General features: G+C 29.6%; 3 protein-coding genes across 3 annotated transcripts; 2 read left to right on the top strand and 1 right to left on the bottom strand.

The window, feature by feature from the left end:
- Positions 1-2299: 2299 nt before the first annotated feature.
- Positions 2300-3714, top strand: LOC110637449 (uncharacterized). The gene is made up of 2 exons (XM_021787555.2): positions 2300-2504; positions 2911-3714. Exon 2 carries the CDS (start codon positions 2917-2919, stop codon positions 3502-3504), a length of 588 nt encoding a protein of 195 aa, XP_021643247.2. The 5' UTR covers positions 2300-2504; positions 2911-2916; the 3' UTR covers positions 3505-3714.
- A 1396-nt stretch (positions 3715-5110) lies between these two features.
- On the bottom strand, positions 5111-7939 carry LOC110637450 (cell division cycle protein 27 homolog B). The gene is made up of 6 exons (XM_058128341.1): positions 7863-7939; positions 7678-7693; positions 7510-7582; positions 7311-7420; positions 7039-7085; positions 5111-6213 (listed from the first exon to the last, which is right to left on the bottom strand). The coding sequence occupies exons 1-6, from the start codon at positions 7937-7939 to the stop codon at positions 6087-6089; spliced, it is 450 nt and encodes a 149-aa protein (XP_057984324.1). The 3' UTR covers positions 5111-6086.
- A 6710-nt stretch (positions 7940-14649) lies between these two features.
- On the top strand, positions 14650-15994 carry LOC110637454 (uncharacterized). Its single transcript, XM_021787560.2, has one exon. It carries the CDS (start codon positions 14777-14779, stop codon positions 15332-15334), a length of 558 nt encoding a protein of 185 aa, XP_021643252.1. The 5' UTR covers positions 14650-14776; the 3' UTR covers positions 15335-15994.
- Positions 15995-16261: the final 267 nt, after the last annotated feature.

The following is a 16261-nucleotide window of genomic DNA, read 5'->3' on the forward strand; positions in this document are numbered from 1 at the left end:
TGGCTAATTAAATAAATTGAGAGATTAACAATGAAAATTTATGAAATGAGATTTAATTAAGCACTCAGAAAATATTAAGTAACAATTATAAAAAGACGATTCCAAAGTTAAGGATTCATATTCAAGACAAATTAGGATTTTTCCTAGTTAGTTCTTTTTATAAAGATTATGAGTTTTAAGGAGATCAATTATAAAATCCTTTGAAATCTCTTTCGAGTGAGACAAAGAGTGTGTCGATAAATTACATCTTACTTTCATGGAGTTTAAAATCAACAAAGACTCATTAGATTCTTTAATTAATCTATTAAGCCCTCTTAATCCTTAGTCTATTTCTGAATCTAAACTAATCAAGTCTAATTTCCTGATTATCTATTACTTAATTTTCTCCTTTCAGTCTTTTGACCAAAAATTTAAAACATAACTTAATGAGATTTTACACTAAATATGTCATGAAGCACATAACATATGGATAAAACTTCAAAAAATTCATAAAATTTCGACTAATGTAGTTCAAATCCACAAAATAATTCAAATATTATATTCTTAAATTTAGAATATTAAAAAACTACTCACTATTCATGCTTAATATAAGAGATTCTAAACTAAAGAAGAATAAAACATGAAAATAAATTAAGACTACAGAAAGCCTATGTTTGCTGTGAAGAAATAGTGAAGAAGAAAAAGAAGAATCCAAGCTCTTTAGACTGAAAATGGCATGTCTACTACTTTCTCTTTCCTTTTCCTTCAATTGTTTCTTTATACAGCAAAAAGTGATATAAGAAAGCTTCAATATCACCTAACAAAAATCCTAGAATAGACTAAAAATGGCGTTGAGTGAGGTCATTACATGTGTATAATGATTTGCCACTTCAGCCAATTTACATGAAGATGCATAGCTAGAATTGTGCTTGTGCAGCATGTTATGCCAAACCAAGTCCGGAAAGGAAGGTTGGAGATGAGTTTATATGGTCATGCAGGTCCCTATGCATATTTCGATAAGTTTTAGAGATTCTCTATGATACTACATAAACAGGTGCATAGGTTATATAGGAGTTTAGTGAGTCGGGAAAATTTTCTAGTCTACTGCATAAGCAGGTGCACAAGCTGTGCACAATCCTAAAAGATGCATTCCAACCCACTATTATACGCTCGAGTCAGAAAAAGTTGATATATTTCCATTTGCGAAGCTGCACGCCAAACAAAGATCAACATGATGAGGTGGCCAAGCAATAGAGTTGAAAGATGATTTGAGTCCATTATCATATTCTGAATTTCAATTTCTCTTTTTATCAGACATCTCCCAATTGAGATGTTTCAGAATTAAAATAAGGCAAAAATTACCTAGTGATATTGGAATTTCTCAAACTGTAAATGCGAGGGAAGTGGGAAGAGGAGTTTCTGTTTTGAGTTTCTTTGTCTAAAATGGGTCGATAGGCCCGATACTTCTTTGCATAAGTTAGTAGACTAAGAAAATAACACTTTCTTGGATATGTAAAAAATAATTTTATTTGATTTACATTATCAAATTAACTTTTCGAGAATATGCCTTTCTACTTTCTTTATGTAAAAGTAATAACTTATTTAGATCAAATTTGATAAACTGCAATTTCTTAATTAAATGTAATATAATTTATCAATTTATCCTTTAATTTGCTACACTTTACATTATATTAAGTTCATTATTGTCTGTTATAATTTTGAAGCAAATTATTTCTTGAGAATTTATTTACATACTAAATATATTTATATCATACTAAATTTCATGAAAATGTACTTTCTGAAAAGTATACTTCTCACAAATATGGCATTTTGAATCAAATAAAGTCTTAATTTTAGATCTAATGGGTTATAAGAATAAAAGACAATGTTAAAAATAAAATAAAATAAAATAAAATAAAATAAAAGCTTTTTAGTGTTACAATCTTGAAAGAATCGTCGGTAAAATTACAAACTAGTCCTGTGCTCACCAGTCACTGCCCATTTGCCGAATTGCCGTATTTGAAGCTGCTTCTTTGAGTCAAAATCTCATTGCCTTGCTTATAATTTGAAAAAGCCAATTTTGAAAGAAAAATGGACGGCGGACTAAAATTTTTCTTTCCATCAATGCCCTCTGATTAATTGACAAATCCCAATTGATCAAAATTCGAAAAAAGAGCAAATCCAAACCATTAGTAGGGATTTCAGGGAGTGTTTTGGAAATGAAGTTGACAAAGTGTAACCTTCACATTGGAATTTCAACCTATCACATGACTTTCAAAGCTGCCTTTAACGAATTTTCTTAGTGTACAAAGAAAGGCGATATCTTTCGCCTTCTTTGAATTCTTTTCTTTCTAATATCTTTTCAAGAATCTCAAGCATAGAATTTCTTTGTTCCTACTTCAGTTGGGTTCTCTTTTGCAGGTTCTAACATTTGACAATCAAGAGGTTGTTTCATACACATCTGTTGTTCTTTTCCAACTCCTACCATTCTTGCATCATTGTCATCATCAACAAGTAATCTTCAGGTAATCATACTTGTGATTGTAATATGTTTATTGATTAACTTTGAAAATAATGAGATTATTGTTAATTATCAATAATTTTTAGCAGCTGTTCTTTTTTCTTGTTTTTAAGTTTTGGAAGTAGGAATCTAGGAGTACAAAGGCTAGTTTCTTTTCTTGGCAAGAGAGTTCACCTTAATTAGATACATAATAGCTTTACATATATGTTTCTTTTCATGTCGAACAAGAAATATTAAATAATAGGATCATATAATATTAACAGTGAACGCCTCTAATTTTAGAAGTCGCATGGCAAGTAAGGGGCACAAAAAGATGAAAACTCAGAAGAATCTATATCGATTGACAAGCTTTTTCTATGCCCATATTATTTCTATCTTCCCACTTCTTAGTTGCTTTCAATTTTTCCCAGGGATCAATGGAACAAAATCTTACATCCCACCATTCAAGTGGGCGAAATTACAGATCGAAAGTGTTGGATAAGAAAAGGGTTCTTCAGTTTGTTTTGCTTGCAGGAATTTGCATGTGGTTGCTATACAAAGTCAATAACTCGCACCACCAACATGAGAGTTACAATGTGAATCCTCAAAATCCCAGTGAAAGAAACATAACCATAGTTTTGGGGCGCAAGGGGATGGTGAAGGAACTAAATGGACCTAAGGAAGAATCCCAAGATAAAAATGGTCCAGAAGAATTTGAAAGAAGAGAAGATGGAGGTGTAGGAGACGATGAGATTGATGTTAAAAATAATGAAGATGCAAAGAATGTATTGGAAATTGTACAAGAAGAAACTGGAATACTAAATGGTGGAAATGAAGCAGCACACCTAGCCAAGTCTCATCTTGAAATTGCAAACGAAGATTCTGAAATAGAGATAGTGGACGATATTGGTGAAAATGTTCATAGAGTTGAGGCATTTCTGGATGAAAATGGGATTCCACCAGATGCCTACTATTTTATCAATCCAACATCATATGAGCCTAGGGGCAGAGCCCAAGAATCTTAACAAGAGTCGAGCAATTTCAAATGAAAATTCATTGCAGGCTAACGAACTAACAGATTAACATCCTCGCAAGAGTCCTACTAGTATGAGTAGAGGATGTTAAATTGAAAGTGTTAGTCATAATTGTTGTGCATTGTGCAGAATGTGAGTTTGAAACTGCTAATATTTAGATGCTTCATGGCCTAATCAACTTTAAAATGATGGTTCCCCAGATATTTCTAGCGAAATGATAGAATGTTAAAGTTAAACGTGCTTTCAACAAGACAAATAAAACCTATGCAAAAGCATTTCAGTTCAATTCTCGTTTATCATGTATGATTGCTCTGTTTGTGCTAAGTGCTTAATGACGTACTTGGTGAGTCTTGGCTTTATGCCTCTAGGCATCAACAATCTGCATAAGCTGAATAAAACAACTAAATGTACTCATATTGGTAAATATGTGATATAACTTCCAATAAGAACAAGGTGAACAAACTTGTTACTATATACTATATACACAATATGAATAAACCGTTATGTATGCTGCATTAATTTTTACTGAAAGCCACTGAAGGAATGAGACACAATCATGTTTTAAATCAATAAATTGGACAAATTTTCCAATAGAAACTTTACATTTGAGATAATCCAATCATATCTGAATATATGTGTTTCTTTATTCCTGTATATATTATTCCAAGCTCCTCCTTTGCAAGTGAATGGTTCAGATGATGTGCCCTCAAAACTGTTTCTTCAAGTAGACTAAATACTGAATTTATCATAACACTAAGCATATTAGTATTAAAGTTGCTGCCATTCAATCAAATTATCCTATTCTAGACTTTTGCTTAAAAATGATTTTTGACTTTGCTTTTCACCAAGTGCATTTTAATGGCTTTTGGTATTGTTTTTCATGAATAACTAACTCATAAACTTCTATAAAATAGAAAACATGGAATATATTGACTAAAATCTTAAGCCATCTTTGGAAGACTAGATGGCATATGAAGTGCACCCTAAGTCCATAACTCCAACAGATAAGAACCTAAACTCAGGGAACCATGTAAAATTTCCTGAATCTTATGCAAAATTTTTTGAGATAAAAAAAGATTTTAGGTAAAACTATATGCATAATGTGACTTATACATGCATGCAGTAAACAAAATGTAGTATCTTTCAACCCAATAGATTATCATAGTTTATAACTTACCTGTTTAAGCACTGGTGACAGAGTATTGTATAGGATCACCAGATGGTTCAGTAAAAACAGCAGCTTCATGAATATTTTCAGAAAAATCTCTGAGATTGTGCTCTTGCAAATGCCTCAAGTGCCTCAGATTCCCATCTTCCAAGAAGGGCCCCACACGACCTGAGCTTTGATCCTCACAAGCTGTTTGCGAGTAACTTGATCCATCACACAAATGACACTCTTGAGCATAACTATAAGCAGTTTCACTGAAAACAACATTTGTTTCTTCTGCAGCACCTGAAAAGTATACAGCTAGGCCTTAAAACAAATGCAAATACAATATTTCTTGCATAATTCAAAATCAATTAACCATTTAATTGATCATAAAAAGGGCTAAACTAAAATTATTTAAAGGAGAACATTAAAGAGGCATATCACACAAGGCTAGGACCTAATTATTGATTTTCTATTAGATTTGCATGCACGTGTATTACAAGAGATTTTTAAGCCTTACAAGTAAAAAGAAAGAGAACAAAACAAGACACGCAATAAAAATGAACAGAAGTGAAGTAATTAAAACACGCACAATAATATACTAGAGTCTTCTAGGTCATGATATCACAATCAATACACTTTATAAATGGGTACGTATAACAAATTAATGACATTTGGACATAGATATAGATTGTAATGCCAGAAAATTCTGTCTCATTTCCACTTATATTAGTATGCATCTTATAAATCAATAAATAATTGAAAAGATCACCAAATAATGATATACAGTTGTTTGCGTAAAAAACTGACCAAAATTCATGGATGAAACACCCATCAATTATGCTGCACACATATAAGTGGGTTTACACTTGTGCAAGCAAGTAGACGTGTTTTATTGTCCATCTCACCTTGAAATATTGTACTCAAAGATGCATATGAAAATTTCCAGAATTAATAACCCATTAAATCAAAAACAGATGACAAAATGTAATTACTTTACTGAAAAGAACCTTATAAATCATGATAATCTTTTTACATTAAGAAGTTCAGCAATCAAATTGTTACATATCAGCCTGCACATTTACTAAAACGGAGAAATAGAAAGAGAAAGAGATAGAAATAGATGAGAAAAGAGAAGAGAGAGTAGAGAAGAGAAATAGATTGCATGAGAAGAGAAAGAGCATATTTCAAAGATGAGAGATATCTTTGATTATTAATGATCTCCGATAGTCTCCTCTTTACAAGTAAGCTCTTATTTATATTTCTTTGGATCTTATAACTGCTTTCTACAGTTACAACTGACTGGAGAGTAATTACAATAGACTAGTACAATAGAATCTCCCTATTTAACTGCTGGACCAACCCCCTAATTGCTCTACTCCTTACTCATAACACAAATGTTTTTCCATTATCTCAAAAAAAGTTAGTGGCAAATATATTCTTTGCACTGACCTAATGTACACAGTTCCTTGTATGCAGGCCAAAATAACAGATAGATAAACAATGCCTTCCTCAAGTGTTTGACTGATTTTTCATTCCGACTGGTATACCTAAAAGGAAAAGATCAGAAAACCAACAGCACATGAGAAGTTGATATGTTTAACAAGTTGATGAGCTAAAATGCATTAGATCCTACCTGGAAAAGAACATGGAGACATAAGAGGGTTGTAGCACTAACATATCTAGCTGATAAAGTAATCATCCATGCTAATAAATATGTAATGTTAAAATATAGAAGCCTATACCCATCCCCATGCATGTTAACCATGATCTTCACAAGAAGCTCACGTGAAAGCTTTATTCATGATGTATTAAGGCTTAGATATGCATGTTGTCAATGAACTCAGCCCAATCAGATCCAGCATGATCCCACATGGGAAGCTTGCGTGCTTGAATATATTGCTAAATTGATCAGAAAGGTAGAAGTAAACTCAAACAAATTGTTGGCATGGAGTGGGAATAGCTCAATAAGCCAGCATCCTGTCCACGACCCATGACGTTTGGGCTACCATGCTATAAGGTGTTAGAGTTGCACCTCTGCTAATAATTTAAACTTTTGGCACAGTGATAAGCTCTCTATCTTACACAAATGTCTAAACCAGAGTACCAGATTGGTGAGGGTGAAGCCAGTTTCATTTCATCCAACAACTTCAGAACATGTTCCCACATAATTAACAACATGTGAGTCCTGAATCCTCTGGGAAAGAAAAAGGGTTTCATGGTTCTGGTTTTCATTCTCGTAAAATCTTGAATTAATGAAGACTAGTAGCATGTAATGCCATAACAAATTTTTGTGAGCTAAGAAGAATGAAAAGATACAAATACAAAGAAAACTTCAAACTGTGATATTAAAATTAACAATAATTTCCATTAACCTGTATATGAGTCCAAGAAGGTAATGACCAGCTGCGCCTTCTGGAACCTACATATTACAGAAATCACATCAACATGAGCCAACTAAAGACCAGGACATATCCACACCAAAAAAATTTTAACACTTTTATCTGCTGTGATGACCATCTAAGAACCCTATCCCCCTTTTAAAGCACTGAATGCTCAATGCCTTGGGGGAGGAAATACATAAGATGATGTTGGTGATGACAGTGCATAAACATCAATTAATAGAATGCTAAAATGCAAAGGATACCTCTGCATCAGGCTCTCTAGCAGGCAATAATACTGCTTCAGCTTCACTAAGAAGATCCATCTGAAAGCACGACATTGCAAACAAATAGCGAGACTGAGCTGTTTCTGTGCCTCGAATTTTATAAAGAAAGCAAGAATGAGATTTCGATACACCAAACTCTCAAGTCAGTACAAGCCTAATCATAGCGACGAGTTAATACCTTTTAGAATGTGATAAGCACGATAAGCTTGATTGTTATTCAAGTAACACCTACCCAGTAATTGTAAGTTCACCTACATTGTCAGCAATTATTAGAATTAAGCATAAATTTTGAACAATTTAATCCATTTCTTTTGAACTAATACATTATTTTTCTTTCACAATGCACAAATTCAGCTTCGCAGCTTAAAGCCAATTTCAAAGTCAAATTCACCAATGTAAAAGTAAACTAGCAATCATGAGAACTATAGCTCAACTCTCAAAGTTAACCAAATCAGTTTGGAAACAGAAACCACGAAAACGAAGCCATTGGGTTCCAAGCTAAACCAATTTCAAGGGGATAAAAAAAAGAACCTCGGAGGGGAATTCAGCGCAGGCGTTCGTAGAGAAAGATGGGGTTTCTGAGCATCATTTGGTTCTTTTCCACGCATTTCACCAGGATGATTTCCATTTGATTGATTCTGTTTTTATTAAAAAAAAAAAAAAAAAAAAAAAACAGAGAAGATTATGATTTTCTTGAGGATTTTGTAGTTTCTTCGTTCTTTTGCTTTGCAGACACAAGAGAGCAGGTGACGCGCGGCCTCAACGTTGAAAAGGCATGTGCTTTGTCAGTGGAGTAACGGAGGAGTGTTTGTTTCGAAGGAAAATACAACACTGCCAGAGTTTTCTTTGGTAAGTTTTGTTTATGTATGGGTAAATTCGGGAAAGTCCTAGCGTTCATACGGGTTCAGTGCTCTCTATGCATACATAAATATACTTATTGTCTAAATTAAGAACAATGAGTCAAATGTTTTACAAGGAGAGCATATGCTTCAAGAGCATACGATAATATTTCGTAAATTCACACCTAAAGTTGCGGCTTTGTAACAGATCATTCTTCAAATTTATTTTTTTTTACTAATTTTTTAAATTTAATTTGTGATATAAAACTTTCTTAGTTTTAATTTAATACATAAAAAATTTTATCTTATTTGAGATAATCAATTTATAAATCCTAAGAAAAATATCAGAAAAAAAAAATAAAATATATCTCTCCTCCCCAAAAAATATTTATTGTCCATATCATTACAATTCTTCATTTTCCACCCAATTTCGTCATCAATATCAATAATCCAAACTAAATATGTTGTAGAAAAAAATTGGTATTGTATGAGGAGAGAGCTTCCATTTTTTTTTCCCTTTTTCTAACACAACACAAACCTAATAAAGTTTTTTATTAGACGTGTATAGCAAAAAAAATAATATATTAAAAAAATAAATTTAAATTTAATTATTAAAAGAGTAAAATTATATTGAGTTAAAAAATTTTGAGAATGAGACATTAATTATAATACCGTTTTAAAAGTGAAACACTAATTATAACAGTTTTTTGAGCCAGATGTTGTCAATAACAACATGCACCTAATTATAGTTAAAAATTATTAAATAAAATAATTAAACAAAAATTAAAAGAAAGCTCCAACATTATTTTTTCTATTAATTGTTTTATTTTATATTTTTAAATAAAATATAAATATTATTTTAATAAATAATATTATAATAATTAATATTTTAATCATAATATTTTTATTATATAAAAATAACTTTTTTATTTTAAAATTAAATTAAATTTTAATTAAATAAAAATTAAAATATAAAATGTTATTAATTTTGTTTTAATAATTACTTTCAAAAATAATAAATTAATAAATATTAAATTAAAATTTAAATTAAATAAAAATTAAAATATATAATATTGTTAATTCTATTTTAATAATTATTTTAAAAAATAAATTACTAATTATAATTAAGCATTATTATTAATTTTCCTAATTATTAAGATTACAATATTAAATATGTTATTCAATTATTATATTTTTATGAATAAAAAATTTATTAAAAATAATAAAAATACTAAATTTATTTAATAAATTAATAAAATTAAATAGATGAGCTAGAACTGACATATAAATAAAAATATTTGAATAATTTGTAAATTGATGAGTTTAATTATTTTTAATTATATATAATTGTCAAAATTAAAAATAATATGAAAAGTTTATAATTAAATCGATAAAAATAAAAGGTTTGATTAAAAGTAGGGATAATAACAGGTAAGGTATTTGTGAAAATTGTCCTACCCAAATTCGAACTCATTACATATATTATTTCTTAAATTCAACCATGTCTCAAATTTAATTATATACTATCCAAACTTATTCTATTATGATTCAGTCAAATTAAGTACTCATAAATACTCAATTTGTTGTCACCCTAGTTAAAATTGATAATTAACATAAAGGTTTTAATTTTTTTTTTTGTCATTTGGCCTAAAATTAATTAAATATATAGTAAATAAAATTAATATTAACCAAATGCACACATTAATCGAGACAAACAAATTTATAAAATTGATTCAATCATTGAACTGGTGAAAGTAAAAGGTTTAAGAGTTAACATTTAGCTCGAATCGAATCTTATTTAACTAGTATACTATGCAATAAATATTAATTATTTTATAAAATTAATAATTAAAAAAATTAATAACAATACTTAATTATAATTAGTAATTTATTTTTTAAAATAATTATTAAAATAAAATTAATAACATTTAAATTTAATAATTAATTATTTTTTGAAATAATTATTAAAACGAAATTAACAATATTTTATATTTGTAACTTTTTTATTTAATTTAAAATTTAATTAAATATTTAGTAATTTATTATTTTCTAGAAGTAATTATTAAACAAAATTAATAACATTTTATATTTTAAATTTTTATTTAATTAAAATTTAATTTAATTTTAAATTAAAAAATAATTATTTATAATAAAAATATTATGATCTACAATATTAATTATTATAACATTATTTATTAAAATAATATTTACATTTTATTTAAAAATATAAAATAAAATAATTAATTAAAAAAATAATGTTGAACGCTACCTCGATAGCGTTCGGCTTTCCTTTCATTTTTTTAATTATTTTATTTAATAATTTTTAATTGATATCAGTTACACGTTATTACGTTATTATGAATAGCATCTGATTTTGAACGCTATTATATAATTAGTGTCCTGTTTTTAAAGCGTTATTATAATTATTATCCCATCCTCAAAACTTCTAATAATTAAGTTCAAACTCAACCTAATACTCCAACGACACTAAAAGAAATTTTTTACTTAAATTTTATTATCATGAATGAAAAAGAATTTATATATTTAATAAATTGATGATGATAGATCGAAACCAAACAAGAAAATCCTACATTAAATTCAATCTCTAACTTAGGGGCAGCCACAGTCTGGTTTCGAACTGGAACCGAACTGAAATTGATTCGGTCAAAATCAAATCGAAACTGCTCAAAACTGGAACCGGTTTCAAATCGGATCGAAACTGTCCTTCTGCAATTTGGTTTAGGTTCGTATTTTTTAGGAATCATGAATTGGCGGTTCTGAATCGGATTGAATAAATAATTATGAACAGGACTAAACCGGCGATTTAAATACAAAAGAATTTAATAAATACCTCACTCCTCTCCTAATTCATTCATATATATCATTAATTTTCTACACTCTCTTTAATTCTTAATACTTTTTCAATTTCTCTCAAATTCTCTAAATAATTATTTTTTACACTTCTTTTAATTCCAGTACTATCTCAATTTTCCTACCTTAATATTTTATATGCTTACTGAAATTTTCAATACTATCTCAATTACTCTATTATTATTTTATGTCCTCAATAAAATTTTCAATACCCTCTATTTTAATTTTTTGTTCTTTATACTTTTTTAATTATCAATTATCATATAATTTAAAAAAAAAGGCAAGTATCTATAACTATAAATTTTAATTCCTGTAAATCCTAAAGGGATATACAGGCAAATTAAGTTCATACAATTTTTTTTAATTTCTTTAAAAAAAATAATTTAATCTCTTATTTTTTAATAAAGTTCAAGTCTTTACTTATTAAATTTTTCTTAAAGATAAATTATTTTAATTTTCTTTTTTCTTATTTTATTTTGATTGAAAGATTTTTAAGAAAAATTAAAATATTTTTATAAATATAACTTAAATTATGAATCAATAAAATTTTTTTCTAATTTTTTTCATCTAAATCACTTTTAAACCGTCTCTAAACTGCTCTCAAATCATCCTCCAAACCGTCTTGAACAGTCCTTTTGCGAACCATTCTTCAAACCGTTTTAAACCGGGCTCGAACCGAAACTGACGATTCAGGATCTGTCTTCCAAACCGTCTCCTAATGGTTTGGTTCAAGTTCATAATATCATTGAATATGAACCAGCAGTCTGTGAATCGTAACCAGTTATTCTTGAACCGTAGCCACCCCTTACTCTTAACTCATACATGGCTTAAGCGCTAACACGTTGTGGCAGTAGGATGATGTCATTTACCACTTCACCCTTAATTCAAGGTCTACGTCCCTAATCGCTTGATTTTTTTCAGCGATTCATTCACCAGTCGACCAGAATGAACTGAATCGTTCTAGGCACAATGCGGATACGGGCCATGGAGGGCAATTCAATACAGAAGCTAAGCTTAGCTGGGTATGGGAGGAATGTGGGAGGCAGAGACAAAAAGAGAGAATGAGACTATGATAGAGATCATTATTTTTTTATTTAATGCATGTCACATTAGCTTGATAATCGGGGAACTAACTATAAGTCTTTATTGTTTGCTAAAATTTAGAAAGTCATATATTATAAATTAAAATTTAAAAATATTTTAATTATAAAAATCAAAGTTAAAGAAATGGCAAATGAAATTTACTCGATTTATAATTTGTAAAATGACTATCTAAAATAAGAGAGACTTTCATGTGCACTAAATTAAAGTTAACAAAGATTTTATATTATAAATTAAAGTTTAAAATCAATTTCATTACAATAATTGATGAAAGTACAGTGGATGAAATTTAATTTTTATTTGTCAACGCCACTAAGGGATAAAACGTAGTCAGTGGATATTTTCTTTATCCATGATAAGTTGAATAATCGACATCGCTTAAGTAATAAAAATATCAAATCACTTATATTAAATATCGATAGGTTATATTTATTTTTTTTAATATTTTTAATTAACTATTTGAAAATTTATTAAAATCATATATTTTCCACTTTAATTCTATTTTTAAATTTAAAATTTAATTATAAATTAATCTTTAAATTATTATATTATAAAATATTTTTCTTCCTCAAAATCTTAAAACCCTATTTAATAGAAGAAATTATTAGCTAGGTAATTTGAAATTATATGCTCTCATCTCTCTCTCGAAATTAATGTGTTAAGGTCATAATGTTAATGTGGAGCATCAAATTATACACTGATTGGACTTCGCTTTGGAGAAATTTATGCCAAACTTATTATTCATGTGAGATTTTTTTTTATAAAAAAAATAATAAAAACTCTATTCATGTGAAAAAGTTGATATACGCTAAAAACAGTCTCATTTTATGTAATAATTTTTTTGATGTGAGGATTTTATATTTATATATTTTTAAAAAATATTTTTTAAAGAAGTTACATCATATATATATATATATATATATATATATATATATATATATATGATGACGCATGAAAGATGTATAAATAAAATTGTAAAGTAATCTACTTTATGTGATGCCAACTTAATCTTCAGTGGCATGCATGGCAGCCTCAATTTTCTTAACTCATAAATGTTTAATATTACTCCATAAGATTGAGCTGCCAATTATATATTTACGTCCACAAGATTATGTATCTTCTTTCATCCACAATTTTTGAATGAAACGAGAGACACAAATACGTTTTTTTTTTTTTTTAATTTTAGGTTTTATATGTTTCATAAAAAATATTATTTATATTTTTTAACGTTAAAAGCATTAAAAAAATGAATTAACAGAAATTTTTAACAAAATTAACTCATAAAATAGTAATTAAAAAAAAAGTTTGACACAGAATTCAATGTCCAACGAATCGAGATACATGATCACGAAGCTGATTAATTAGTGGATTGGCGGAGCTCTAGCTTTTTGTCTAAAAGCCCAATATCTTTTCAATTTCCAATTATAGCATGCAGGTTCAATCACATTAATGATGATCCACAGGAACCATGCAAAGAATCAAGCCAGTAGAGGTCATATCCATCCGCTTATTTATATGTCAGTACTATCACATTGCATGCACGTAAAAGTTAGGGTTAAAAACATTTATGAAGTAGCCGTCCACAACATATATGTGATAACCCACGTATGGAGAAAGATTCATATCACAGAGACTTTTTTTATTCCAAGTTGTGATCCCTAACTGCTTCAAATACCTGTGGTTAGCATGATTTAGATGCTCGTGAATCTATATATGTGAAGTATAGCTAATTAAATTGTGCTTGGTCAGAATATAATCCCTCGTGAATGCTCTAAAGTTTTATAATACTTTCAGATGAAAAAATAATTGTTGAAGGGGAAATGAAAAATTAAATTTTGTAATCTTTATACAGTATTCATAATTAATTATTAGGATTAAAAAAAAGAAAGAATATATATATATATATATATATATATATATATATATATATATATATATATATATTAAGCTCTATATCCTTAAAGCATATCATAAGAAGAACCCAATAATTATATATTATATCAAATTATAATCCCATAATAATTCCTTAATTATTTTCCAATGGGAAGTATAAAATACAAAATATATATATGATCAATTAATTAATTATAACGAAGTTATGAAGTATTACAGCTTCAACTATTCAAGTACCCTATCAAAAATACAAAAAGCCATCTCTTATCCGCAAATAGAATGCATTTATTGGACGCTAACTACGGAAAGGAATGGTAGAGGATGATCCACACCCAACATATCTACCAAAACAGGCAAAAAAGAAGGTTGAACATGCAAAATATCCTCATTTTTTCAATGAGGTGGTAGTCATATGGTGCTGATTAAAGTTAAGAGTTAACCCTCAAAAAGTAAAATCAACTTGTTTGGCTTACTAATCTTTCCTGAAATATCTAGCAAGTTCACGATTGTTCACGCTTGAATTGATGATTGACAGGTGAGTCTCCAAGATCCACAGAAATTCACAGTTAAGATTCTCAAGAAAAGGGGAGTGAACTACTATAAGTATGGTGCATGTACTTACCCTCTAGCTGCAACCGTTAAGACAATCTCCAAGTTAATTATCTACAAGTTTCTCCCTTTCAAATCACTCATACCCTACTCTGCAGGTGCCTTGATTATTTTCTGGTTATTTTGTCAATCATGGCACCACCAGATGGAGAGGCTATTGCTAGCACTTACAATAAGACCATCAGCTTCTCCAAGCCACCAAGACTCTCAAACGACAATAATCTTCATCGAACAATATCCGATATCTCTTATGAACTGAGCAAGGAAGCAATAGATATCAAGCAGCTCCCACCAATATCTGAGGTTGAAGATGCAAAATGTGAGTGTTGTGGCATGAGTGAAGAGTGCACCCCCGAGTACATTGATCGCGTTCGTAACAAGTTTTTAGGGAAGTGGATTTGTGGGTTGTGTGCAGAAGCAGTGAAGGAAGAGAAGGAGAAAAAAAGATGCAAAATAGAGGAGGCCGTGAATGCTCATATGAGTGCATGTGCAAGGTTTAACAAGTTTGGTAGGGCATATCCAGTCCTGTCCCAAGCTGAGGCCATGAGGGAGATCTTGAAGAAAAGCACAAGAAGGGCACAATCTTTTAGTCCTAAAGGTGCTCAAAAGAATGGAGGAGGGATTGCCAGGAGTTCTAGCTGCATTGCAGCTATTACAAGGGACATGACCAATTTTACAATGGCAAATTGAGTGGCCAAAAGACTTCTTAATGTTCTTAAATATCCTCATCTTTTCTGAACCATTAACTATTTTTCATTATTGCCTTTCTATGAGTATCCCCTTCAGGTCTTGCACATGTTTTTCCTGGCTTCATTTTATGGAACAACCTTTTTGGTTACCTTGCAAAGGTTTTTTGGGTTGATCCATGCTTGTTTTATCCCTTTCAACTAAAGGGCATTTTATTTTCTTCCCTTGGTTGTTTTCTGCATCCACCTTTCATATATTTTTAACTTCTTTGGTTTTTCTAGGTGGGTCTAAATTCTGCTTTCTTCCCTCTTTTGCTCTTTTGGGTTATCTTACATGATCAAAAATTGATCAGTACGTCTCTCTCTCTCTCGTGGAATTTGTCCAAAACCTCTGATTCTCTTGCTCTTCCTGCCACTTTCTTCTGTTATGCATAAAAATCCTCTGGCTAGCAGTTCTTTTATTGGCAAAATGTGGCAATTTTCAGCTGATGATTTATGTAATAACAAGGATTTAGTTGTTAGACGCTGTGAAGGGCTGTGTCAAATATAGTTCTCACTTTCACTCTAACCTCTGGGTCTTCCGTTGAACCATGTACTCAATCTATATATCTGGATAAATATCTATTTTGAATTGATTAAATAAATTATTATGCTGCTTTGAATACGTCTTCAGCCTTTTATTTTCTTTTTGATTATTATTTTTGAGAAACAAATATAAATTTTAAATTTATAAATCCATATAAATTATATTCTTATCAATTCAACTAATAAATGAACATTAGCGGTCAGTGAGACTCACTATTAGTGATCACTGATCAGTAACATAAATGAACTGGCAATTAATTCTTAAGTTGCTGCGTCAAAGGTTTGAAAAAATAATTTTCTCACCTTTGGGAATAATAATTCATAGCCCTTTCCACCTTAGTAGTTT

Source organism: Hevea brasiliensis, chromosome 1, assembly GCF_030052815.1.
Source record: "Hevea brasiliensis isolate MT/VB/25A 57/8 chromosome 1, ASM3005281v1, whole genome shotgun sequence".
Taxonomy (NCBI): Eukaryota; Viridiplantae; Streptophyta; class Magnoliopsida; order Malpighiales; family Euphorbiaceae; genus Hevea; species Hevea brasiliensis.

Bases quoted from the DNA above. Each gene is read 5' to 3' on its own strand.
- LOC110637454 (XM_021787560.2), top strand. From the start codon at position 14,777: ATGGCACCACCAGATGGAGAGGCTATTGCTAGCACTTACAATAAGACC.
- LOC110637450 (XM_058128341.1), bottom strand. From the start codon at position 7,939: ATGCGTGGAAAAGAACCAAATGATGCTCAGAAACCCCATCTTTCTCTA. The intron at 7,086-7,310 runs GTATCCTTTGCA...TGTAATATGTAG, and splicing joins CTAGAGAGCCTGATGCAGAG to GTTCCAGAAGGCGCAGCTGG. The intron at 6,214-7,038 runs GTTAATGGAAAT...TTTTCCTTTTAG, and splicing joins CTTCTTGGACTCATATACAG to GTATACCAGTCGGAATGAAA.
- LOC110637449 (XM_021787555.2), top strand. From the start codon at position 2,917: ATGGAACAAAATCTTACATCCCACCATTCAAGTGGGCGAAATTACAGA.